A 26,276-nucleotide genomic window follows, 5' to 3' on the forward strand; every position below is an offset into this window, starting at 1 on the left:
GCAGAATGTGCTGGTTTGTTACAAAGGAATACGTGTGCCATGGTGGTTTGTGGCACCTACTGACCTGTCCGCTAAGTTCCCTCCACTCGCCCACCACCCCGCAATAGGCCCTGGTGTGTGTTGTTCCCCTCCTTGTGTCCCCATGTTCTCACTGTTCAACTCCCACTTATGAGTGAGAACATGTCACCGGTGTTTGGGTTTCTGTTCCTGTATTAGTTTGCTGAGGATGATGGCTTCCAGCTTCATCCATGTCCCTGCAAAGGACATGATCTCATTCCTCTTTATGGCTGCATAGTATTCAGTAATAGACTGGATATAAAGAAAATGTGGCAAAGTGCTTTGGACATCAACTGACAGAAGCATCCCAACTTTAGAACTGTTGAAATGGGAACAAGTCCATGTCTTAGAATTGAAGAAATACGGTGTTTCAACCTTAATGGTAATAATTGTTTCTACAGAGGATGAGGAAGAATCAAAGACTTTTGAATAAGAAGAAAAAATAAAAGCAGATGTAGAGGAACTCAAATAACAAGTGACAATAGAAGATTGTTTTTTGTTTTGTTTTAAATTCCGCCAGTCAAGGCTGATGAAGATGCCTGGTCTACTCATGCATGGCCTGAGAGAGTAACTGCTGCAACTATTTTAGAAAGCAACATGGTTATTTACACACATAACCATGTGTGTAAATCACACCACTGCACTTCAGCCTGGGCAACAGCACAACACTGTATCAAAAAAAAAAAGATAATTTGAAGTATAATGACATATGGCTAACATGATATTTCATAAAGAATAAAAGTGGAGTGTCAGATTTCACGTATTCCTTGATCAAAACTACATAAACGTGCATCACATTAGGTTATATTCATGATGCATTTAGGACTGAATTAAAAATTATATATTCCCAACTGTCTAGAATGTTATACCTTCATAATCATAATATAAAAACAATGCTGCTTTCTCCTTCTAATGGTAGTTGCAGGATCTCACTGACTTGTCTAGTAAGACTTAGACTTGAACTTGAATTTCCTGGTAATGGTAGTTGATTCACCTTACATTTTGTATTCTTTTACGTGATGGTCAGTCAGGTGCAGCCACAGGACAAAGGAGAAGTTCAGGAAAAAAAATTTACTACACTCAAAGGTCCCTAAGACAGGAAACATGGCAGGCTCTGAAGGGCCACATGGAAAGATACTGGGGTGGTTAGGAGGCAGAAAACAAGGGGCTAGCTTAGACCAGAGCCTTTCCTGGGCTTTCCATGGGCATGGCAGGGGAAACAGAGTGACCAATTAAGGACTAGTTTGAATAACTCCAGCTGGCTCTAAGCTGCAGAGGTGGTCCCTAGCTGTCTGGTATCATTCCAGGGAATGATTAGGGCAGAGGAACACTGCATCTTGGGGTTGGACCAGATAGAGGAGGTCTGGTGCTGGACTGGTTCGTGTGCATATGAAAAGCAGGCTCCTGGACTATCCTGTTGGACAGAATCATTTTCCTACTCTAAGAACTGGCTAGACCCAGAAGGGCTGGTCTTTTCCCAGCAAGAAAGGCTTTTTAAAAAAAATCAGAACATAGTAATATACAGAATACGTATATGAAAATACACCTTAGCTCCCATGTGAACATACACCAGAGCATCCCATAATGACAGGACTTCAGAGAGAAACTACCAAGGCTGCTATCCTTCAGCAATTACCATTGGCTTCCATTTAAGTGAAGCTGTGTTGGGATGGTTCCTAGTGACAGAACAGTGCTCCCTGAAGAGGCCATGCGCAGGTTTACAGAAAGAGCATGGATTCTGGACTCTAGCAGATCTAGCATTTACTAGAAATATGATGTCACAGAAGTCACTTTGCCTTTGTATGATTTGGTTTCTTCATGTGTAAAGTGGGACTCATCACATGTTCTCATAAGGATTAAATAATATCAAGTATGTGCTTAGCCCTGGCACAGTGCTTGGCTTAAAGAAGGTACCAGTTAAGCAGCAGGTTCAGGTACTGCTGAAAAAGAGAGGAACCTCTTCCCTTCCCTTCTATTCCTGCAAAATCACCTTTTCTCTCTTTGTAATTAAATATGTTGTAGAATTAAAACACATAGGAGTAAATAAAAAGAAGGCAAAATAAATAGAAAGAAATGAATAAGAAGCTGTCATGAAAAGGAAAAGATAATAAAACTAGAAAAGGCAAAATGCAGAGTCTGTAACACTCAGTAAAAAGAATCCCATTACTCTCTTGACTGAAAAATAGTTAAAACACCGACTGTTCCCTACTGCAGCCACAACTAAATTATGATTCCTTCTCTTTCCAAATTTTTCTACCCACCTATCTTTCCATTACCAGTGAAGACTCAGCTGCAACACACCTCAATGCACCTGAAACATACGTTACACACATCCTGTCTCAGTGCGTTTGCTTACCAGCCCATCTAAGACATCCCCTGTAATCTGTATCCCAATACTCGCAGACATAATGGCTGAAGGAGAGGAACCCCAAAGATCTTACTGGTGAGAATATAAAATGGTACAACCACATAAAAAAAAAGTTTAGCAGTATCTTAAAATGTTAAACATAGAGTCACCATAGGACCCAGCAATTCCACTCCTAGGTAGCTCCCCAAGAAAGATGAAACAGTATGTCCACACAGAATTGTCTACAAAGACTCCATAGCAATTATTCATAATAGCCTGAAGAAGAAATGATCCACATGCCTATCAACCAGTGAATGAACAAAGCAAAATGTGGTATATACATCTGATGGGACACTAATTCTACAATAAAAAGGATGCACCTCAAACACAACACAAGTAAAATAAGCCAGCTGCAAAAGATAATACACTGAATGATTTCATTCATATGAAATGTCTAGAAAAGACAAACCGACCTAGACAGAGGATCCATAGTTGCCTGAGGCTGGAAATAAGAACTGACTACAAATGGGCACAGGAGATCCTTGTGGGGTGACAGACAAATTCCAACACTGGATTTTAGTATGAATACACAACTCTGTAAATTTTTCTAAAAATCATTAAATTGTACTTTCTTTCTTTTTTTTTTTTTTGAGACGGAATCTCACTCTGTCGCCCAGGCTGGAGTGCAATGGCGCGATCTCGGCTCACTGTAAGCTCCGCCTCCCGGGTTCACACCATTCTCCTGCCTCAGCCTCCCAAGTAGCTGGGACTACAGGCACCCGCCACCACACCCAGCGAATTTTTTGTATTTTTAGTAGAGATAGGGTTTAACCATGTTAGCCAGGATGGTCTTGATCTCCTGACCTCATGATCTGCCTGCCTCGGCCTCCCAAAGTGCTGGGATTACAGGCATGAGCCATTGTGCCCAGCCTAAATTGTACATTTAACATGAGTGATTTTTATAGTATGTAAATTATACCTCAATAAGGCTCTTAACAAAGATCTTAACAGATAAACAGCCATTCACAGGGGCTTTTAAGGGGTCCCACACCATGAAGGCATGGACAATGTAAAGCTTATATGGTAGAGGGGTGCTCATGCTGGCATCCTTGACTCTGTTATTCATTTATGCTTTGGGGCCTGGGATGCCAGTAGAGTCTTCCACCCTAAAATCAGTGGAGTGACTGCTACTTGGCTCATCGCCATCCCATTTGCCTCAAAGTGTCAACTTGCAGAGCTGAAGTGCCTGCATCTGGGGCTTAAGTGCAGGTACTTTAGGTAACACATAGTATTTTTCCATAGCAAACCCCTCACATGGTCTAGCCTGACCAAGCCCAGGTTGGATGTAGCAGACATTCTGAAAACCGAATTCAGGAACAATCAAATGAACAAGTAAGAGTCAGGCTGATACTGACAGCCTAGAGACTTTAGGCCATTTGAAAAAGAAGAAAAGGACTGGGTATAGAGCCTCTGTTGTAACAAAAATAAGCACATCTGCTAAGCATACTGCTAAAAGATATTTTGAAGGGGGTGTGAAACCTACTTCAGACACACCCACTGGAAGCACCTACTGATATCCAATGATAGATATTCTAAATGTAATTCATTCTTACTGAGTCATTAGAGGAAGCCAATGACATTTCAAACTGCAAACCAAATTTAAATTGCCTTCCCTCCTTCATTTTAATATAGTTATGACTGAATTTCTTTATAAAGGTTAAGTATTCCTAACAACTGTACTGAAGGAGTGATGTTTTCTATCACATTCATGGAAGTTCTCCATTTTAATTCTGCAAATCTTAATAAATAAGTATCTGATCTCAGAGCAATTGTTTCTAAATTTGCACATCTCCCATCAGCTACCATACTCTAAACATCTGCAATCTAGACTTCATTATTTGAGGATTTATGACTGAAGGGCTCCACCATGGAAAATATTTATTAAAATCATCCACTGGGTAAAATAAGGGCAATTTTGGAGGCAAAACCAAAAAAGACTTTCTAAGAACTCTTTATACTACTTTATATTCAAACAATATGCTAATTATCAGGAATCTTACTTAAAAACAGTTTAATTTAAAATTACTGAAAATGGTTTCTTTTCATAACATTCTATAATTTCTAATTAGCTTTCATTCACATGGATAAACAACCTCTTTTTATACCCTTTAAAATAGTGGCTCTCAAACTTTTTGATCACAGGACCCCCTTAAACTCATAAATAAATAATTGATGTACCAGAGAGCCTGACCCTGACCCAAAGTAAATTCCCAGGAGTCGTCTTTCCTGGGTTTTGAATTTGCCGTAACAGGCGTAAACATTCTAGTAGCAGTTTGGTGATCACGTATGACACTGCAAACAGGACCAAAAAAATTATTGAGGACCTCAAAGACCTTTGCTTACTGTAGGTTATATTTTCTTTATTGGAAATTAAAACTGAGAAAAATTGTAAATATTACTTCATTTTAAGAAATAATAAGCTAATAGGCTGGCACAGTTGCTCACGCCTGTAATCCCAGCACTTTGGGAGGCCGAGACAGGTGGATCACCTGAGGTCAGGAGTTCGCGACCAGCCTCGCCAACATGTTGAAATCCCGTCTCTATGAAAAATACAAAAATTAGCTGGGCATGTAATCCCAGCTACTTGGGAGGCTGAGGCAAGAGAATCGCTTGAACCCGGGAGGTGGAGGCTGCAGTGAGCTGAGATTGCGCCATCGCACTCCAGCCTGGGGGATAAGAGTGAGACTTCATCTCAAACAAAAAAAAAGAAATAATAAGCTAATTCCATGTTGATACACATTTAAAAAAAAAAATTTTAACATGCGTGTATTTTTAAAAAATTAATGAGACAGGTAGTTCTGCTTTATATTATGTGACAGACTCCTCAGATAATAGTGGTCATTTTCCTTTGATACTACGCCAAAAGTCAACAAGCAGTAGTAGTTTCTTAATGGTAGGCTGGAATGTGGAATCTGAAACCATCTCAATGAATTTTTCCAACTCTGTTACATTTAAATTCATTGCTCTAACACTGTATCAAATTACGTTTGTCAATATCATGGTGGATCTCACAAATTTCCCAATATTCTAATTTTCATTTGAAAGTCCAAATTTTATGCCGGGTGCGGTGGCTCAAGCCTGTAATCCCAGCACTTTGGGAGGCTGAGATGGGTGGATCACGAGGTCAGGAGATCAAGACCATCCTGGCTAACAGGGTGAAACCCCGTCTCTACTAAAAAATACAAAAAACTAGCCGAGCGAGGTGGCGGGCGCCTGTAGTCCCATCTACTCGGGAGGCTGAGGCAGGAGAATGGCGTAAACCCGGAAGGCGGAGCTTGCAGTGAGCTGAGATCCGGCCACTGCACTCCAGCCTGGGGGACAGAGCAAGACTCCGTTTCAAAAAAATAAAAAAAAAATAAAAAAAGAAAGCCAAATTTTATCTTTAGCAACAAATAATGTCATTTGTTTTCCTTGATGTGATAGACTCATGTGTTCAATGTGTACTCTAGGTTGTAATAAATTTCATGAAGGACTTTTTTTTTTAACTGCATGAATTTTAGCAGCAGAGCCACTGCTCTGATTCATACTAAAGCAGTTCTATCCCACTGCTTTTGTACCATCAGTGTGAATATAAGCAGAATGCAAAAGGCAAATCATGTCTTGGTATTACAACAAAAATAGTTTTGACCTTGTCAACCCATTAAAATGATATTGAGGAACTCCCTAGGGGTTCACAGGCCACATTTTGAAAGCTACTCTGTTACCATATAACTGATATCCAACCACCAGCCAAATTACTAGAAGGAGGTCACCAATTCAGAAAAGCCAAATTACTAGAAGGAGGTCACCAATTCAGAAAAGGAAAATGTGACTGTAATCACTTTTTCAGGTTGTCCATGTGTATTACTGACCCAACATCCATTATTATAAGTAGAAGGCTACATCTACTATCCAAATTTATTTTTTTGGAACAGGGTCTTGCTCTGTTACTTAGGCAGGAACACAGGGGCACAATCATAGCTCAGTGCAGCCTCGACCTCCTGGGCTCAAGCTATCCTCCCACCTCAGCCTCCTGAGTAGCTCAGACTACAGGTGTGCACGACCACACCTGGCTAATTTTGTATTTTTCATAGACAGGGTTTCACTATTTGGCCCAGGCTGGTCTCAAACTCCTGAGCTCATGTAATACCCCTGCCTCAGCCTCCCAAAGTGCTGGGATTACAGGCGTGAGCTACTGTGCCTGGCCTATTAACCAAATTTCAATATGGAAGCACAAAATGATAAAAGATATAAAACAAGCTAATTTAATATCCAAATTTCCTTCCAAGGAACCTAAAACATAAATTTTTCTTTAATTCATCCATTTGTTCTCACATCTGTCGGGCTTTTTTGTGTAGGGTTCTTGCTTGGTATAGAGATACGAAGAAGCTTAGGTTGACAGATCCTGTGGTCAGGGTCCACAAGGGATTAAGCAACAAGGAAACAGAGCAGAGACACTGAGGTCACACAGATCTGATGTCAAGCTCCAGGTACCCAACCCACAAGCCTGTCTCTGGTGATCTATGAGCCTTTTTTCCTAGGTGGAGCTGAGGCAAATTCCACCTAAACCTTGGAGGATGAAATGAAATGCACGTAAAGCTTTCAGCACAGCTCCTAGCACAAAGCAAGCATTCAATAAATGGAAGCCACTATATGAATAAGGCCCCCGAGGCAGAGTCCAGAGGAAGGGGGACACATCCAAACAATCATGACACAGCGTGGGAAGTGATGACCAAATGCAATGGGAGTAAAAGAGAAATCAATGGTCTGCTTACATGGGGAAGGTTCTATTATAGTGGAGCTATTGTCTCATGGAAGAGAAGGAGCTGGCCCAGTGGTACAGGCAGAAAGGAGCAGAAAGTCCATCTAGACAAACAGAAGGCGGAGCATAGACTGGGCAGGTGGGGCAACAGGGGTTTGGCAGGATACAAGAGGAAGCTACCCTGGAACCACATCGCTTAGGGCCTTTAATGCCATGCTAAGGAGCACAAACATTTAAAACAGTTTTAAAAAAATGTGTGTAAAGGCTGAGGAATCATAAACTCACAGTGCTAGCAGGTTATCTGGTCTACTGGTGCGCCTAATGCCTCAGCCCACACACATTATACTTATGCCCATTCTGATCCATTAGCATTCCCCTGGCCCAAGCCTCACTAGTGCCGAAGGAGTGGCAAAGCTCCTCTCAGAGGCTCTGGAACATCAGCAAAGCTGCAGCAGCCACGGGAATTTGCCCATCATTTAAAAGCACAAATAAAGTATACACTGGCAAAGCAATTCTATTTCCTCTCTGATGCTTAAAAAATCTTGAAGCATGTAACTTTATCTTCATCCCAGCTCCGGGTCCTGCACTCCAATGGAATTGATAGATTGCTCTGATTAATGGAGAAGAAACAGAAAGAGGGTACAGTGCCTCACATTTCCAATTATTACTCCAGCCATCTGTGAGTAAGTGAAGTCCAAAGAGGCTGCTTGTCCCTCCTGCCCTTTGGCAGGGACAGAGAATGTCACCCAGGTGCACCATGTGGATGCACAAGGCCGGCATGAGGACCATTCACAGGTGTGAGTCCGTGCTCCCTTAGCAACTGTGCAGAAGCACATGAAGGTGCACTCAGTGCAAATCCACAGCCAGCTGTGCTGCACTGTGCTCACTTAAGAGATGTGACCATTCAGACAAAAACCACACAAATCACAGCAATGTCTTACTCACCCAGAATTTTACGAGGAAGAAGGCATTTTGAGGGCCCTTTCCAAACAGTTCCTTTAAGCCACCTTTCTTTTCAGGAAATTTGTCATAAATCTGACGAATGTCCACTGATTCAAGCAATGGGTCACTGTAAGAATGGTTGGCATGCCCAATGTGCACGAAGAGGTGTTTGTTGTACTGTAAGAAACCAAAAGAAACATTCCCATTACAAACTCTTTGATCAACATGGGATTCATCCATCTTGAACTAGATAAAGAAAAGTAGTACCAAAATTCTGGAATTAGGCTTTCGAGCCTAGGATCAATGCTTCTGAAATGATGAGCATGTTCAGAAAAGCGATTATAGCTTAGGGTGGAGACAATCATTGTTTTTTACTGACAAGGACATGTATTTTCCGAAATACCTAAAAAAGGCTTTTTTTGCAGACACATTAATTACAACAGCTTAAGTTACCCAGCTACCAAACCAAGAAACAATCATATTACCCAATTTCACCTGACAAAACTGAAAATGACAGTGCTACTCTTTGGAGTCCAATAAGAAATCTGTGTGCAGTTAGCGCATGTCATAACCCAGAATGCACTTCTTGTCTCAGCTCTCCTGGGACGGCGTGGATACAGTGGTCTTAGCAATGGTACCCATTTCCTTCTTCCAGTAGGAGTAAGAGTGCTGAGCCTCTTTGTCACCAGTCCCCTTAGTAACCAATCCAAAACTTCTGCATAAGGGCTGCTCATTATGTCACTGTCAGTGCAAAGTTAGGATTGGGGTATAGATCACAGAGAAAATCTACAAGGCCATACATGGCTGATGAAAAAGAACATAGGTCACTCATTCATGACAAAACAAACAAAAACCTCTAAACCACGTTAAGTCATTTCACTCACAAAGTGAACCCTTTTCTTCCCCTTGCTTTGGGATAAGACATGGTAACTGGACCACAAAGGAGTGTGTCCAAACCAATGGGTCTCAACCCAGGCTACATCAGAATAACCAAGGAGCATTTAAACATCACAAAGGCCTGAGCACAATCTAGGTTAAACTGGAATGTCTGAGAATAAGGTCAAACATCAGTAATTTTTAAAGCTTCTTCAGCGAATTCCAATATACAGCCAAATTTGAGAACCACTGGTCTAGACACTGTACTCCAGACCCTTCAGGCATGCCTCTCCCACTGCATAGGCAGTAACACCAACATAATGTGACACAGACCAAGAAACCTGGGGATGCAGGGGCTCCATGGGCCTCAGAACCAAATAGGTTTCAATGAGAAACTCCATCTGCCTTCTTTATCTAGCAGTCCAAGTCTGCTCACATTCCAAGTTAAACTGGCAATTCTCCAACTACTGTACTGAGTACTAATCTATTCCACAGGAGGTCCCAGGTAACAGAAGGCTTGGGCAAAGCTGAGTATTATACATGGGTTAAGAATATACGGTCCCTGGAACCTCATCATCGGGGCCTGCTTTAAAAAAAAACAACAAAACAAGATTGCGTGGTAGACTCATCCTGCTCAAGTATAAAACACTGTGCCTAAGGCAAATTAGCTATGATACTGGGCAAGTGCCTCTCAAGCCTCTAAAATGAGGACCATGATAGCATTCACTTCATTGGATTGTTACAGGGTTTAAATGAGACACTCCACAGACTTCACCAGGGATCCTAGATCTAACAAGAATAAGCACTCAATAAAATCTAGCTATTATTGTTTTAATAAGACTTCTCCTCTTAGAGATTCACAGTAAATATTAGAGTATTAAAAGTAGTGCCACTGACTGGGCGTGGTGGCTCATGCCTTTAATATCAGCACTTTGGAAGGCCAAGGAGGGAGAATCATTTGAGCTCAAGAGTTCGAGAACAGCCTGGACACACAGTGAGGCCTCCGCTCCACCAAAAAAAAAAAAAAAAAAAAAAAATTCACCACGTGTGGTGGTGCATGCCTGTAGTCCCAGCTACTTGGAGGCTAAGGCAGGAAGATCACTTGAGCCTGGAAAATCAAAGGTGCAATGGAGCTATGATCATGCCACTGCACTCCAGCCTGGGCAACAGAGTAAGACCTTGTCTCTTAAAAAGGCACTTCCATAAAAAAAATTTTTAACCATATAATCTAGAGTTTCTCAAACTCAGTTGGTCACAAAATCCTGTGAAATATATCCTGAAGGAGTACTGGTTTAAATCTACAACCTGCTACCCACATGTGGATCTCTGGCCACCACGCCAAAAGACAGGAGGCTGGACACTCCATCTGATGCCAGTATTGCATACAGGGGCAGTGCAACTGCGGCCAGTATCTTTTGGAAGAGGACCAGGTCCCTCTCCTAGTCAACATCAGAGTGGTATCTTTTCCAAAGCTTCAAAAATCCTAAAAGATATCAGGTGAAGTGAAAAAGGATCCTATCAAGCTGTGACATGGATGCAGCTGCACGGACTAGCTGCCTGGCATTAAGACAGAAGCTGGGAGATGCTATAAAACAATAGAGTATGCCTGAGAAGTAAGAAAATATTTTTTAAAAGGTTAAAAGTAAACGTGGGAAGAAATTATTTTTAAACAGGTTAAAAGTAAAAGCTACTGTATTAGGGAAGTGAGACTTGGGGGTGGGAAGAGGTGAGATTATAAGGGTAGGAGGGAATATCTTTGAGCTTTTTATGCATTTTCTCAAACGTTGCCACATCACTTTTTCCAATTATAAACAACAGCCCATGGAAATGTATGAGGCACAGTCATAGCTGCTAGGAAACTTCTGGTCTTTCTAGTCTCAGTGGGCAAAAGTGAAAAAAAAAACATGGGCAAAGGTGTGGGCACAGACGCTGGTATAAAGGCAATCAGAAACACAAAGTGGAATGTGGAGTACACAGCAAAAGGCACTGTTTCTTTATTACCTAGACAACTGGCTACGTATCCATCCATCCAACCCTGATTTATAACCACTGCTTACAGCTAGCTCTCAGACCTCCCCAGTTCTGGAAGGCACCGTTTCTGTCTATTCTAGTGCCTTCTGCAGGGAGTGAATTTATGGGAGGCATGAGACACAAGCCTTGGGGACCCACTGAGCTGAATCCGAGTCTCCCTTCAGGCTCCTCACTCCTAGCTGTTCTGACTCGTTAGCTGCCCTAGGCCAGGTCAGAGCTGGGATGAAGTTGAGAAGCTGGGAAACTTGAAGTCTTTGCGCTTAACATCAAAATGTCCCTTGCACTGCACTGCACTGCTGGAAATGGGGACCATGGCCCTGACATCCACAGGTCAAGAAGGTGAATGGGGGTAAAATCTACCACATACCGATGGGGACCATGAAGGTGCAGCTGAAAAGCAAGGCGCTGAGTGTAAAGCACAAAAGCCTTGGAGCCAGACACAAACCTGAAACCTCAGACTTCTCATCTGTGCAATGGGGATATAATAGCTATAATATTTGCAACATATGTGAATATTAAAGGAACTAATGCTCAGAAAGTGCTTGGCATAGGACCTGGCATATAAGAAATGTCTGACAGGGGCTGGGATTGGTGGCTCATACCTCTAATCCCAGCACTTGGGAGGCCGAGGAAGGTGGATCACTTGAGGTCAGGAGTTCGAGACCAGCCTGGCCAACATGGAGAAACCTCATCTCTACTAAAAACACAAAAATTAGCCGGGTGTGGTGGCACGCACTTGTAATCCCAGCTACTCGGGAGGCTGAGGCAGGAGAATTGCTTGAACCCAGGAGGCAGAGACTGCAGTGAGCCAAGATCACACCACTGCACTCCAGCCTGAGCATAAGAGAGAGACTCCATCTCAAAACAAAATAAAACAAAAAAAGAAGTGTTCATGTTTGATAAATTATAGCCAAAATGACCATTGTTATAGTTTATTATCATGTGAGATTCACTAGATCCTGAGGTAGAAGCAAAAGAACTTTCCTGCTTTTGCTATCCCTCCTGCCTAGTAAAACAAAAAAAAGAAAAGAAACACAAATAAGCCAAGAGCTGGGAACAAGCAGTGAAGCCAAGTGACTGTTCAAATCCCTGATCATGGCCCACTCATAACCAGCTGCTCAGGGTGTGGGCCTCTCACCTGTGCCTGAAGGAAGGCAGAGAACTTGTGTCCACTGGGCACTGTGAGCAATGGTGTTGCTTATAGATGTGATCTCAGGTAATCTTTGCCTCATGATACTGCTGGAGGTGGATTTAATTTAAATCATTTTACAGACGAGGAAACAGAAGCTTAGAGATGAACTGACTTGCCTGAGGTCATACATCCAGGAATAGTCCTGGAGTTAATAAAACTTCGATCTGTCAACACCACAGCCCTTGCGTTTGCTGCAAACATCAATCACACTGTCCCCCAGAAGAAAACGTCTAAGCCTTTCCAACACCATTAAACCAACGTTTTTTGAAAGTTGATCTGGGAAAGGAACTACAACAAAAAAACTAAACCATGTTTTAAAGCTTCTATGAAGTTAAATTGGAATTAGGGACAAACATGATTCACAAATGCATCAGACAGAGTCCACAAAGGTTTCTATTTTGAGGAATTTACCTCTGTGTTCAAGGCTGAAATGAACAGAGAAGGGCAGGCTGTCTTTGCCAAAGGAAATTGGGCACTGTCTCTACAAGGCTGGTGACTTGAAACCAAACTCTGACCATCGGCATCTGAGTGGCTTCATTGCTGCCAAGAGGTGGTGACTCTGTTTCTAAGAATACAAAGTACTACAGAAGGAGCCCTGGAGACCACAGCATTGAAACAAACAGACCACCCTCTCCACTTCATTCAACCTGGGTAGGTCAGGAATCCTTCTGTCCCCAAATCCAGAAGGCTGAAAGGAAGAAATCTATATGTTGGAGTTCAAGTTTTAATGAAATTAATCTAAAAACCATTTGGTGAGGCTCTATTTCCAGTCTTGCCAGTTGTCCTTATAAGGGAAGTGTGCTAAGGTGGATTATTTACTTGCTTCCCTCCTTCCCAAATAAATCCCATTTTTTCTCCAGCAGTGGTGGTTTCCCCAAAAGTGAAGGTGGCACATAACACAAAAAAGGGCAATTCTGTTCTATAGGGCACAAAACAAACACTCATAAAAGAAAACAGGCATTTGGGAGCAAGATATGAGCAGAAAAAGGGTGAATGTCAATGACTCACATATACAAGGCCCAAGACTAGATTTCCTCAATATCCAAAGCAGAGGCTAATTTTGACTTCTCCAAGAGTCCCCTAGGCACTCAGTAGAGGCACAACTGATAATCAACATCTCAAGGTCAGCGATGGAAAAGGTACTCACTCTGCCTGTTTCTTCTACAGATTTTAGTAGAATGAACCGGCACACCTGTCATCCATCATATATGCCAGGCACTGTGCTAGGCACCAGGCATCTATGAGCTAACAACAAAGTGCTCATCTTCGTAGAACCTACAGAGTGATTGTACAGAGCAAGCTTATTGCCTCTAAGAATTGTATCTTTCCCAAATAAATATATGTTCTCATAAATTCCTATGGAGAAGATGGGGATAATAAAGACAGTCAATACCACTTCTACATATCACATTAACTAAATCACCATTTATCTGCTCTTTTTATAGAATGACCTTATTCTCCAACATTAAACATACAGTATTGTTCATTAGCAAGGAAAAAACATATGGAAATCACCTAGAAAACATGAATAAAGTTTCACAAGTCCAAGGCAAAAACCATAATGAACACCAAGTTAGCCACTACACATGAAAGCAGAACACTCTTTCAGATATTTAAGGTATCAGAGAACTGACCTTCCTTGTAACTTGTTCCCAGGGAGCTATAGAAGGATATGTTCCTACAAAATGAGGGAATAAATTTTAAAAAGAGATGGGGCCTAACATAGAAGAAAGGTAAAGAAACCAGCTAGGTCAGCAACCAGTCCAGAGTGGATCCATGGAGCTGAGAACTCCTGGCAGGATGTCACCAAAAGAATAGACCTGATTTATATCTCACCATCTGGAGAAGAGCATAAGAGTTCTCCTGGAAACTTTGAGGATGAATTGGTATAGGTATGTAAAACTGAACAATTTTTTTAAAAGACAACCATATACCCCAGAAAAAAAAAAAGTTTTACAATTAAGAAAATGGTTCCAATATATAACATTAACCATGCTGTGTGCAAAATGTATATGGGTTTGTAAAATTAACTGAATGTTAGCTTTTTTTTAATGTGATATAAGTACATAGGGGGACTGAAAGGAAGATGGGTGGGGGGGGGGCATATACTAAATTTAGAGAACTAAATTGTAGTCTTCTATGTTAAGAAGTCAATAGATGAGGCCTAAAATTAATGGAATGAGATATACAGTATAAGAATGTTATTTAGAAATGTGGAGGTAAATATATTAATACAAAGAAATAGCTGAAAAAGCTGCAAACAATGGTCCCCAAAAAGTAGAACTGGGAGGTGAGGAGTCATGAAGCAGCAGAATACTGCTTTTCCTATGGGCCATGCACTTCAATTTGGCTTATACAATTATTTTATTAAATAAACCACCAATCAAAAACTATCTTGAAAGATTATGGAGTTTTTCTGAGGAAGGGAAAGAACCGTAAAAGGAAGCAAAAAACACTACTTCAGGATGTTTATTCTGTGTTGGCCACAAGTTCCTTGGGCTCTAAAGGAGCTCGGGTCAGCCTGCAAAGCTTTCCTACAGCTCAAATGCTCAGGACAGCTGGACAGGAGCTGGGATGCTTGTCTGCAGGTAGGGTTCACCAAAAGGACAGATGTTGCACCAGTAAAACCCTACCTGGATCAAGGATGCCATGCGGTACCTGATGCCATCTGAATATGTGGATTTCTATTTTGACTTGGAGAAATGTCCATTTTCTCTTTCTATTGCTATCATCCCTCCAGTTATTCTTCATAGCAGTTGCAAACAAAAATAAAGGTGAATGCAACCCTCGAAACTCAACCATTCACTTGCAAAGGGCTTCTGAGATACCCTGGGGGTTTAATAAAGGACTTTCGTCTTCCTTCAAAGCTGCTCTATGACGTCACTTTGTTTTCTAGTCCTTGCTGTTCTTTGCTGCTTAGCGAGCCTGCAGTGAGGAGTGATGAGCACCGGGACTGTGGAGTCAGGAGGGATCTGGGTTTGAATTCGAACAGTGGCACCACTTCCCAACTGAGTCATCCAGGGCAAGTGATTATAGCCCTCTCTGCTGCAGTTTCCACATCCATGGTGGAAATACGTATACGTAGTAGAAATATAATGCAGGAATAATAATAGTACCTACTGTGTCAGAGTGTCAAGAATATTAAATGAGATAATGCAAGGAAAACATAACACCGTACATAGCAAGTAATTTGTTGTTGTTACTTTCTGGAAAAATCATGATGTTTCTTTACTTTGGACGAAATAATGTGAAATTAATACTGTCCCTCTGATAACAAAAAACTGGACATATTAAAACTTAAAGCAGAAATGAAGAGAGGGAAAGTTTGAGACACATTAAGGCGACTCCTACTGTTCTGATGTTACCATCGGTGCTAGGGTGCAGGGTAGCGGCAGTGAAGTCTTGTGCGGTCTGGCCTCCGCATTTCCCTCAGGCACACAGTACCCTCTCCAGACACCTGCTTCCTACCTTCCTCTAAGGTATGCAAAGTCTGTTCCCAAAAGTGGGGTGGGGGCAGCCTAGGAGGTTGCCCATCACTGTAGATGAAACAAATCACAACGTACAACTTCCAACAGTGGTCACTGGGGCTTTTTTCTCTTTTTAAAAGGACTGCCAATACATTCTAGAGATCTCTGATGAAGGCAGTTCAATCTTTGTGGAAAAGGAAGAAAAAGCCCTACACTACAAATCTGCTAGTTCTCAGCATCTGTGAGGTGTCCTCAGACGCACTGGGCCCTGCACTGCACTGTCCAACCTGAAGATGGCAGTCTTTTCCTAAACTTGTTCCAAAAATTCTAAGTATTTGAAGAACGTAGTGAAACCTTGAAAAATGACTGCTGTCAAATAATACCAAGAGAAAAATTATAATCCACTTAGGAATTTAAAGAAATCAAGACAAATAACTCATGTCAAGGGATGCTAATGTACAAGCTGGAACAGAACAAGGACAAATCGCCTACATTTACTTCTTGTCACAGTCCTGCTGGGAATGTCTGTCCAGCTACCCCCCAAGGCAGGCTGGGCAGCCTGCGGTGGCCCCTGGGGGGATAAGGAATGGCTGTGGAGCCAAGCCAAGAAAGGTTCCTGCACATTCAGCCCAGGAGCTTGCCTATCTGTGCTCACGGTTCCTGCCCAGGAGAAAGTGAATCTGAAGTGAGTTCTCTCCTCAGCTCACTGTTCAGGGCACCAGAATTGTTCTGGCCACCTGGCCCTGACATGCCACTTCATCCCATGCCCCTCGCTCTTTCCAGAGAGAAACATCATGAGAAACAAGAAACAAGTGAATCTCTCCTTCCAGGATCTCACACCAAGATGCATCCTTTCCACCTCCCACTCCCAGCACCATCTCCACAGAGGGGTTACTGCTTCCTTAGACAAGAATGTGTCTTCCCCACAGAAGTGCAGCTGAAAGTCCCACCAGCTGAGTGAGCAACCAGGAAGGTAGGTGCATGGGGTGACGACCTGCCAAAGAAAACAGAGGGGGCCTGGCTGGGGCCTCTGTGAAATGTCTATAGAACCTGGATTTTCAGATGCGTTCAGTGGCCTCCTTCCCAAATGAAGAAAGAGGGGGAGTGGCCAGAGCATCTCAGAAACACTGAGTACAAAGCACCAGCAGACAGGCTGCTGCCACAAGAGGGTGTGCCATGGGCCTGGAGGGGCTCACAGGTGGCTCGGCAAGGGCTCAGGTTTGTGAGGGGCACAGGGGCGCTCCACACTGAGCCATCGTCCCCTTCCCCAGGAGATACTCCATCTCCTATGTCCTACTGGAAGACCAGGCTTAGAAAAACATGAGAAAAACCTGAGATAAATTCAAGGACTGAGCACAGCCAACTGTCAGACCAGCTGCAGCCTTCCTCCCCAAACCTGGAAGGACGAATGTACTTTCCGATCACTTATTCGAAAGCATGAGATGGGCAGGCACATTGATGACACCTGGGTTAGAATATCTAGGCTCTGCTATTTTTGAGCTGAGTGGCTTGAGGCAAGTTGCTTAACCTTTCTGGGCCTTGGCTTCCTCCTCTGAGCAGTGACGAACTCTAGCCTGTATCCAAGGTCAAATGAAACAGTCAATGTGAAAGTTCTGCCCAGGCCACACAGAGTCGCATAGATGCTGGTGACCTGGCTTACTGGCATGAGATCACTTCCAAGCCCTGAACTACGGGAGAGAAGGAGCCTCTTTTCTGAAGGACCAGAAACCAGATTTGTTCAAACAGCCGTTCTCTACACCAAGATGGAGCAACTGCCTCAGCAGCCACTATAAAACTAGGAAACTTCTCCAGAGACACCAGTGCCCTTCTCCATCCTGCCCAGGATAAAGGCAAGAACCCTCCTGACAATCAGGAATTGAAACCTTGCTGCTGCTTCTTTTTTATTTTTATTTATTTATATTTTAGACATAGAGTCTCCTCTGTCACCCAGGCTGGAGTGCAATGGCGCGATCTCAGCTCACTGCAACCTCTGCCTCCCACGTTCAAGTGAATCTCCCGCCTCAGCCTCTTGAGTAGCTGGGATTACAGGCACCTGCCATCATGCCCAGCTAAGTTTTGTATTTCTCTAGAAGCGGGGGTTTCACCATGTTGGCCAGGCTGGTCTTGAACTCCTGACCTCAGGTGACCCACACACCTTGGCCTCCCAAAGTGCTGGGATTGCAGGCAAGAACCACCGCGCCCAGCCAAAACCTTGCTTCTTATCTTGTGTCTCCAACCTAATCCCCATGCACAGCCATCCCCTCTTCTTTCTTCCACAGGCCTCATCAATGTCATATGTCCTTAGAGCTGTTCTGATCACATTTTCCAAACCAAGACAGGATCTGTGTTCTGACAACGGAATTTTAGTTATCTGTGGATTTAGGCCATTGAAAGAAGTATAAAAATGTGAAATTAAATCATCCTTGGGCCCACATTTGACCAACTGCCTTTAGGAAAAAGAATCATGTTATCTGCAGGATATATTTGCAGACCTTCCATGCGGGCTCGACCACAGGCCTGCCAGTCCCCCAGAGGGGAGATCTTGGGCTCCCTCTGACTATGAAGACTGCTAACTCCCACCTCCACATCCAGGAGGTCCAGCCCCTTAGAAATAAAGGTAAGGGCCAGGACACCAGGCAGCAAAACTCACTTCCTTCTGGCTGAGGGGGCTGCCATCACTAAGCCCAGGTGCCCCTTCAGGAACTCTCTCCTCTCCTGGAGCCCAAATGAAATGTCCATCTGTGGATGGAGAACCATCCCTGCCCTTCCCATTTTCCCTTTTCCAGATAATGGGGTAAGTGTCACTTTCTCATACACTGTGAAATTCAGACCAAGTTCAAATAGTCAACCCTGCCAGCTATTAGCCGGGTCCCAGGTGAAGTTACTTAAACTCTCTGAGCTCTCCTGTCTCCAATACGTATTTCAACAAGCTTATTTTGAGAATGAAAGGCAAAAGCATTATTACCAAATCAGTTCTTAGCAATCCTGCTTCCTCCTCTGTTGCAGGACTCTTCAAATTATATCGGCATCCTTGGTCTCAAACACCCACTCGTTACCATTTATCCTTCTCTTCTCACAGCTCATTAATCCACAAGGCTTTTTAATTTTATCTTCATAACATCTCTCCCCTCTGCCATTTCCTCAGCCAGGGCCCCTGCCCTGGTTTGGTCCTCATCAGCCACCAGGTGGCCAACAGTACAGTTTCCTCCAGCCCTGGCTCTCTCCTGAAGCACAAATCAGATCACATTCTCGCTTTAAAAAGCAGGGTGAGGTAGAAGAATACATATTCACCTTAGACTGTATATGCATTAAAATCGCTACAAAGCCTCATAAGAGAATAGTAACAGTGGTTACCTACTTAAGGATAGGATAGGAATGAGAAGGAAGAGACATCTCCCTTCCATTCTCTTATGCTTGGAGATTTTTTGACCACATAAATTTACTACCTTTATGAAAAGTTGAATTGATTTTAAAAATTAACTGAGGCAGCGCATGGTGGTTCACATCTGTAATCCCAGCACTTTGGGAGACTGAGGCAGGCAAATCACTTGAGGTCAGGAGTCTGAGACCAGTCTGGACAATATGACAAAACCTTGTCTCTACTAAAAGTACAAAAATTAGCCAGGCATGGTGCCTCACGCCTATAATCCCAGCTACTTGGGAGGCTGAGGCAGGGGAATTGCTTGAACCCGAGAGGTGGAGGTTGCAGTGAGTCAAGGTTGCGCCACTGCACTCCAGCCTGGGCGACAGAGCAAGACTCCTTCTCAAAAGTAATTGAAAACTATTCTGACTCCTGTTAGAATTTCAGTAGAGTCCAAAGCAACTAGTGAGCACATTCTCGCAAGCTTGATCCCTGTCCAGATCTCTGGCTCAATTTCCTTTCACATTACTGTAAGACATCCAGGTTCAGAAGCATTTGTGGAGTGCTCAGTATGTTCAGAAATATTACTAAATGTAATTATCACAGTGAGCGTGGCAGCGATCCTGTTATGTCCACTTAAGACAGACTGGAAACTGAGGCTGAGCTGTGAGGTAATTTGCCCCAAATCTCAAACAGCTGCTAAGAATTCTAATATCAGTCACCTCTTTGCTGCAACTAGAGCATGATGATAGATAGGCTCTAAAGCAGTGGTCCCCCAGCCTTTTTGGCACCAGAGACTGGTTTTGTGGAAGACAATTTTCTATGGGTTGGAAAAGGAACTCAGAGGAAACCCGGAGTAACCATCTACCCAATGTGGAAGGCCCTCAGAAGTCTGGCCTTGCTTGGGGAGCTCCTACTTTACAGACAGCTATTTTTAACTTTCGAACTTTGCCTTTATTTCTTCAAAAGTACAGTGATGTGGTTAAGAATACAGAGTGGTGGTAAACCTTGGCACAGTCACTGTTCTTGGAGATAGATCTTGATAACTTTATTTAGCATTTCTGAGCCACGGTTCCTTTATGTATAGACTGGACATAATGCTCAGCATACTAAAACAGAGCTCACAAATGCTGGATCATTATTGACATAATATATAAATAAGTTTCTTGGCTGGGCACGGTGGCTCACACCTGTAATCCCAGCACTTTGGGAGGCTGAGGTGGGTGGATCGCTTGAGCCCAGGAGTTCAAGACCAGCTTGGGCAACATGGTAAAACCCCATCTCTACTAAAAATACAGAAATCAGCTGGGCATGGTGGCGCATGCCTATAGTCCCAGCTACTTGGGAGGCTAAGATGGGACAATCCCTTGCGCCTGGGAGGTCGAGGCTGCAGTCAGCCGTGATTGTGCCACTACATTCAAGCCTGAGCAACGCAGTGAGACCCTGTCTCAATTAAAACAATAAAAATAAAAATAAATGTTTCATATGTTGAGCGAATGTGTGCCTTCCCTGATTGGGTTTGTTCCTGTACTGTATCACAGAACTTCTCTTCTGCAAGGCAGTGAGTGCTTCCTCAAAATCTAAAGAGAACAATCTCTTTGCCTCCTTCTCCACCCGCAACTCTTCCCTCCTCTGGTTGTGTAACTCCCGCCTAAGTAAATCCCTTCTGTGCTCTCTTCCTGGCTCCTGCTCACTGTGGCATCCAGACCACAACAGGCATGAGACACACAGCCTGGTGCCCAGGAAGTTTGAGCAGGCAGGGCTTTGCCAGCTGCTGCCCTGTGGAGGGTTGGAGGAACCCGCCGTGCCCCAGAATTGAGGTGGAGGAATCACTCCAGGCTTTATCAGGAAAACCACTCCCCATGTACTTTCAGGATTCAGCTGACAGCTCAGCCAGGCCGGGTTTTCATCTACCTAACTTGGCCTCCAGAAACTGGACCCTGATTTCAGGGAGGCCCCTTTTAAATAGCCCACCTTGGGTGGAGGATATCACACTTAACACTTGAGGTCCTTTGATATGCAACACTGAAATCATGTAGAAAGTGTATTTCCAACTCAAATAGTCTCTGTTTTTTACACTCTTCCTTCCTTTCTTCACCCTCTGCTGTTTTTCTCTTAGCTTCTAGTAGAGCCAAAGGTAACAGAGGGACTGATTCGCTGGTTCTCCTCCAACATAAACCACCACCAACTTGGGGAAGCTGCCATCTGGTTTACACACAACACGGAGCCAGCAGGGGGCGATCATCCCCCTAATTATTCTCCCATTGGCTCTTATAGTCCTAGGCTACAAAAACAGACTACTCATCAGGTACAAATGGACCATACAGCCTTTTTGGTCACAATCTCAGGATGTGGAGACCTGGATCTGAATCCTATTTCCCATGTCAGTTGACTGTCTAACACTGGGCAAGCTATTTCATAAGGATTACGTAAGATAATGCACAGTGTTGGCACACAGAAAATATTTAGTAAATGTTGGCCATCACTATTGCTAGGAGTGGAGGGGTTGTGAAGAAGTCTTCAGTGTTGGCAAGGGTGACATATGTGGTGAGCCAACAAGTAAATTTCAGAAAACGCTGGTTCTAAGGCCACTTCAGACTAAAGAGGAGACAAACTAATAAGGTTCTTCTCTTGGCTTTGCTGGTACCAAAGTGTGCGACCATGTCTTTTTTTGAGACGGAGTTTCACTCTTGTCACCTAGGCTGGAGTGCAGTGGCGCAATCTCAGCTCACCGCAACCCCCGCCTTTTGGGTTCAAGCGATTCTCCTGCCTCAGACTCCCGAGTAGCTGGGATTATAGGTACCCTCCACCATGCCCAGCCAATTTTTGTATTTTTAGTAGAGATAGGGTTTCACCATGTTGGCCAGGCTGGTCTTAAACGTCTGACCTCAAGTGATCCACCCGCTTTGGCCTCCCAAAGTGCTGGGATTATAGGCATTAGCCATCGCACCCGGCCAGCAATTATGTCTTATCTTCTCTTAAGAGATGGTACAGGCAGGCTGGGGTGCAAAGCTGGCTATTATAAGGCAGCATCTCTCCAAGCCTCTTCCATAGAAAGGAACAGAATAACTTACCTCACAGAGCTCAGTAAAGATGAAAGAAGTCACTAATGACAAATAGCATGGAACCTGGCTACATAGTTTCTTTTTTGCCAGCAATACCTGTAAGTTCTCTTCTCTACTAAAAATACTTTATAACCCCTTGGGTCTAATGAGCCTAAACCATTACATAGAAGTAGGGGGAAACCTATGTACATGTCTGTCTGTAACAAAGATCTAGAGAATCCAAATGCAAAGTTTAACTTGTTTAGGGCTCTTTAATTATTGGTCACTTTGTTTGCTTTATTATCAAATTAATGTGGTTAATGTTGGATGTTAAATTTTAAGTACTGTATGCCCAAATTTGTTAAAATGTATCAGCTGAGTTTATTTTAGATGGCCTTAATGTTTCTATTGTTGGAGCAAAAATATAGCAAAATTAAAGTCTGAGAAGTCACAAAAACTCTTAAGAGCCAAAGAAACTATCTACATGATACAAATTTTTCAGTGTAACCTTAGCCCTGAAGTACCATTATACCTTGATGGTAATAGCACCTTGTGTTTGTCCAACAAAGCACACAGTATTTAACTTGAGAGGCTGGTACTTAAGATACTGTCAAATGCTTTAAATAATTTTATTAATTCTCCATCATTTCAACTGGTCAGCCACCACTTTTTCCCTCTAGCACAAGAACCAACCTTCGGGCCCTCGCATGTCCACTAAAATCAAATATAGATCCTATTCACAATCTGCCACATTCATTTGCATACATTAAATCACTTGTGTTCAATGCAGAATGAGTGTTTGTAACATAGGAATATCAGAAGCGACACCAACAATAGCGACTGAGGTTAGGCAAAATAATTTCACAGCAGTGACAGAGCTCTGGTTGGTAATGTCTAATGCACATCACTTAGTATCATAATACAAGCCAGAAACATCAACATATCTATTGGGGGTGTTATTTTCTGAAATTATACACTTTTAATCCAAAAAGCAAGTAACTTTCAATTGTGAAGAAGGCTGGGGCATAGCAGTGCATAACTGTAGTCCCAGCTACTCGGGAGCCTGAGGCATGAGGATCACTTCAGCCCAGGAGTTTGAGGCCAGCCTGGGGAACACAGTAAGACCCCATCTCAAAAAAAAAAAAAAATCAGTTGTGACAAAGGACCATTATTCCACATAAGCAGTTAGCATCCCCTGACATACTGGGTATTTATTTGCTTGGGTAGTTCTTGTGTTCTCCACCCAAGTGTGGGCTCCATGAGAAAAAGAACTTTGTTTTGTTCACTACCAAATTTCTAACACCTGAAACAGTGGGTGGCATGTAGTCGGTGCTCAAAAAGTACTTGTTAAACAAATTCTAATTTCTCCATTTCTCCCAGTCCCCAATTCATATCCCCTAAAATATAACTATCTTTCTCAAAGGGCCCAGGCCTTCCTTCATTTCAGGGCCTTTTAAGTCACGTGTTGGAGTCTATGTAAGTCAAGCTTTTTTATTCAACAACAGCAGGCCAGATCCAGTTTACCCATTCAGATTATTACGTGTATTCTGAATGTACCTGAAACACGTATCTCTGACCTCTACTCTAGTGACTTAGTGGGTCTTGACTTTCCTAAAATAGTCACCAATTTAATATACTGCCACATACACTTCAGCTTCATCACCTCTGGAATATTCTGCTCCCTTATTCTTTCCCTGTCCAATCCTCCATCTCTCAGCTTAAGGGCTACTTCCGCAAGGAAGCTTGCCCTGTTTCCTGTTACTTACAGCATTCAGTATTCTTCCTTCCTAGAAGTCACAGCACATTGCAATGATCTCTCAGATAATCACCTGTTTCGTGTCTGTCTCCCCTGCTAGGCATTATACTCCCCAGGGGCTGAGGCTGTGGCTGTCTGGGTAGCAATGAGCCCCTCTCCTGTGCAGGTTCTTGCACATGAATGTTTGTAGAATGGTCTGAATGATTCAAAATATTTAGCCCAACAAATACAACAAAAAAACGCAATCAAGCTTTCTGGGCCCTAAGAGGTCCATAACTGGAGAGTACAGCTAACAATGAGGGAGCTACTACAATATTTTAATTTCTTTTAAAAAGAGAGAATTTTTATAAACTATTCCACAGTATTTTAACCAGGGAAGCAAAAATCACGTGGGGACTTTTGCCTTCCAGTGCCTTGGAGCTGTTTCCTAAAAAAAAAGGTCATATGCAAAGAGAAATTTGCTCACACAGGAGATATTCAGACTGAAAAGACAATTCAAGAGACCCTCAAAATTGGGAGGTGGTCTTTTACGATAGTGAAAAGGGGGCATTGAAATACAAGATTTGGGCTCCTGGTTCCCTCTGTTTACTGACTAGATATCTTGAGTAAGTCATTTAGTATGTCTGGGCCTCAGTTTCTTTATCCATAAAATGGGGAAAACAGAACCTATCACAGGAAAAACAGAACCTATCTGATGGGACACTATAAGGACAGAATGAAATACTCAACCACAAAGTACTCTGTAAACAACAAAGTGTCATGGAAACATGAGTTACAAGAGGCAGAAGCAGTATCTGGGCCAAAGCCCAGCCTTCAACCAAAGAACTATGTAAGCTTCCCAGAAAGAACCAGCAGCACAGAGTAACGCAGGGCATCTTTCAGTCTGTCTTAATGCCTTCCACTTAGAGGGATGGAACCCTCACCATCACTCTTCCTGTTAGCCACTCAGCTGCTTGGAAGGAGTTATCCAGTTGGCCTTCACTTCTCTTTCCTGGTCCCAACAGCCTCATTTGCTTGTACCTGTCCTGATGGGCCCGATTTACATTCCTTCCCTCATTTTTTCCCCCTAATTTGGAAACAGCTCTATTTTTCCACCAGCTCCCAAAGTTCACGATTTGTGGACAAAGACATCAGTGGGCCACATATGGGTTCTCCACTCTGATGATGGCTGGTCAAGCCCCTCTGCTCCACGGGAGGCCTTTCCTCAAGGTGAAGTGCAAACAGTCCTATGAGAGGTCACCTCCAGTTGTTCAGCATCTCAGTTATCTACCACAGGCTCTTAACTCATTCCTGACACTTTCTCCCGATGATAGAAATGACAGTAAGGCAGGCAACACACAGAGAGCATGGGACTTAAGAGATGGGAAGGATGGGGTGAGATAGAGAATGTGGTGAGAGTTGGTGAGGATCTCAGAGACAAACTAAGGATTCCTTCAGTTTTTGCCTTGGGCTCACCCACACACAGATGCAATGCTCATACTCATAGCCAAGGAGTGGGTGTGAAGAAAGGGTACGGGGCTTGTTGGGTGGGAAAGAAGGGAGGATCACATATGTATGGGAAATGCCTGGCTGAGAAACAATGGGACAATGGGTACAAGATGGGGGTGGGGGAGGTAGGAAAGAAGAAAGCGACAAATAGAGTCCAGATGCCAATGTTACTGGTATTTACGATATTATAATGTGCTGCACTCTATGGCAAACTGTTAAAGTGCCATTTTGTTACTTCTTCTTTTTTTTATTGTTTTGAGATGGAGTCTCGCTCTGTTGCCAGGCTGGAGTGCAGTGGCACAATCTTGTCTCACCACAACCTCCGCCTCCCGGGTTCAACCAATTATCCTGCCTCAGCCTCCCGAGTAGCTGGGACTACATGCGCGTGGCCATGTATTTTTAGTACAGACAGGGTTTCACCATTTTGGCCAAGATGGTCTTGATCTCCTGACCTTTTGATCTGCCCGCCTCAGCCTCCCAAAGTGCTGGCCACTTAGAGAACAACTTGCTATCTTGAGAAAACAGAGGTGGAAAGAGAGTATGGAATAACAGCTAAATGTTTAGGCTTTAGAGTTTTCAGGACCTGAGCTTGAATCTCTAATCCATCAGAGATTAACTGTGTGACTTTGGGAAAGTTACGCTGCTTCCTTATCTGTCAGTCAGTACCTAGCTTCCTAGGGTTTTTATGAGGATGAATTGTGATCATATATCTAAATGACTCTGCATGGGACCAGGCATACGGCAAGGCTCAATAAATGTTACTTCTTGCTAAATTTTACAAAACGTAAGAGCTTGCAAATGTCCCGCTCTCTGACTCAAGTATTCCCTACAGCACCTTAGGACAGTAATACACCTCCAGTTCTGCTGTTTTCTACAAATCTGCCAATAGGAATCCCTTTTTACTTAATCAAAAG

General features: G+C 43.1%; 1 protein-coding gene and 1 non-coding gene across 5 annotated transcripts in view; one reads left to right on the top strand and one right to left on the bottom strand.

Moving 5' to 3' along the window:
• Positions 1 to 26,276, bottom strand: part of TEAD1 (TEA domain transcription factor 1) — a 270,156-nt gene that overhangs the window by 34,035 nt on the left and 209,845 nt on the right. For 3 of the 4 annotated variants that reach the window (XM_023230876.3, XM_023230874.2, XM_023230875.1), the window contains one exon: positions 8,151 to 8,324. The exons of the other annotated variant lie outside the window; for it this stretch is intronic. In XM_023230876.3, the coding sequence (XP_023086644.1) occupies positions 8,151 to 8,324 (174 nt within the window). The remainder of the gene's footprint in view (positions 1 to 8,150; positions 8,325 to 26,276) is intronic. 4 annotated transcript variants of the gene reach the window in all.
• LOC111555101 lies at positions 4,597 to 4,768 on the top strand. The gene has a single exon (XR_002735412.1).

The sequence above is a fragment of the Piliocolobus tephrosceles genome, chromosome 13, assembly GCF_002776525.5.
Source record: "Piliocolobus tephrosceles isolate RC106 chromosome 13, ASM277652v3, whole genome shotgun sequence".
Taxonomy (NCBI): Eukaryota; Metazoa; Chordata; class Mammalia; order Primates; family Cercopithecidae; genus Piliocolobus; species Piliocolobus tephrosceles.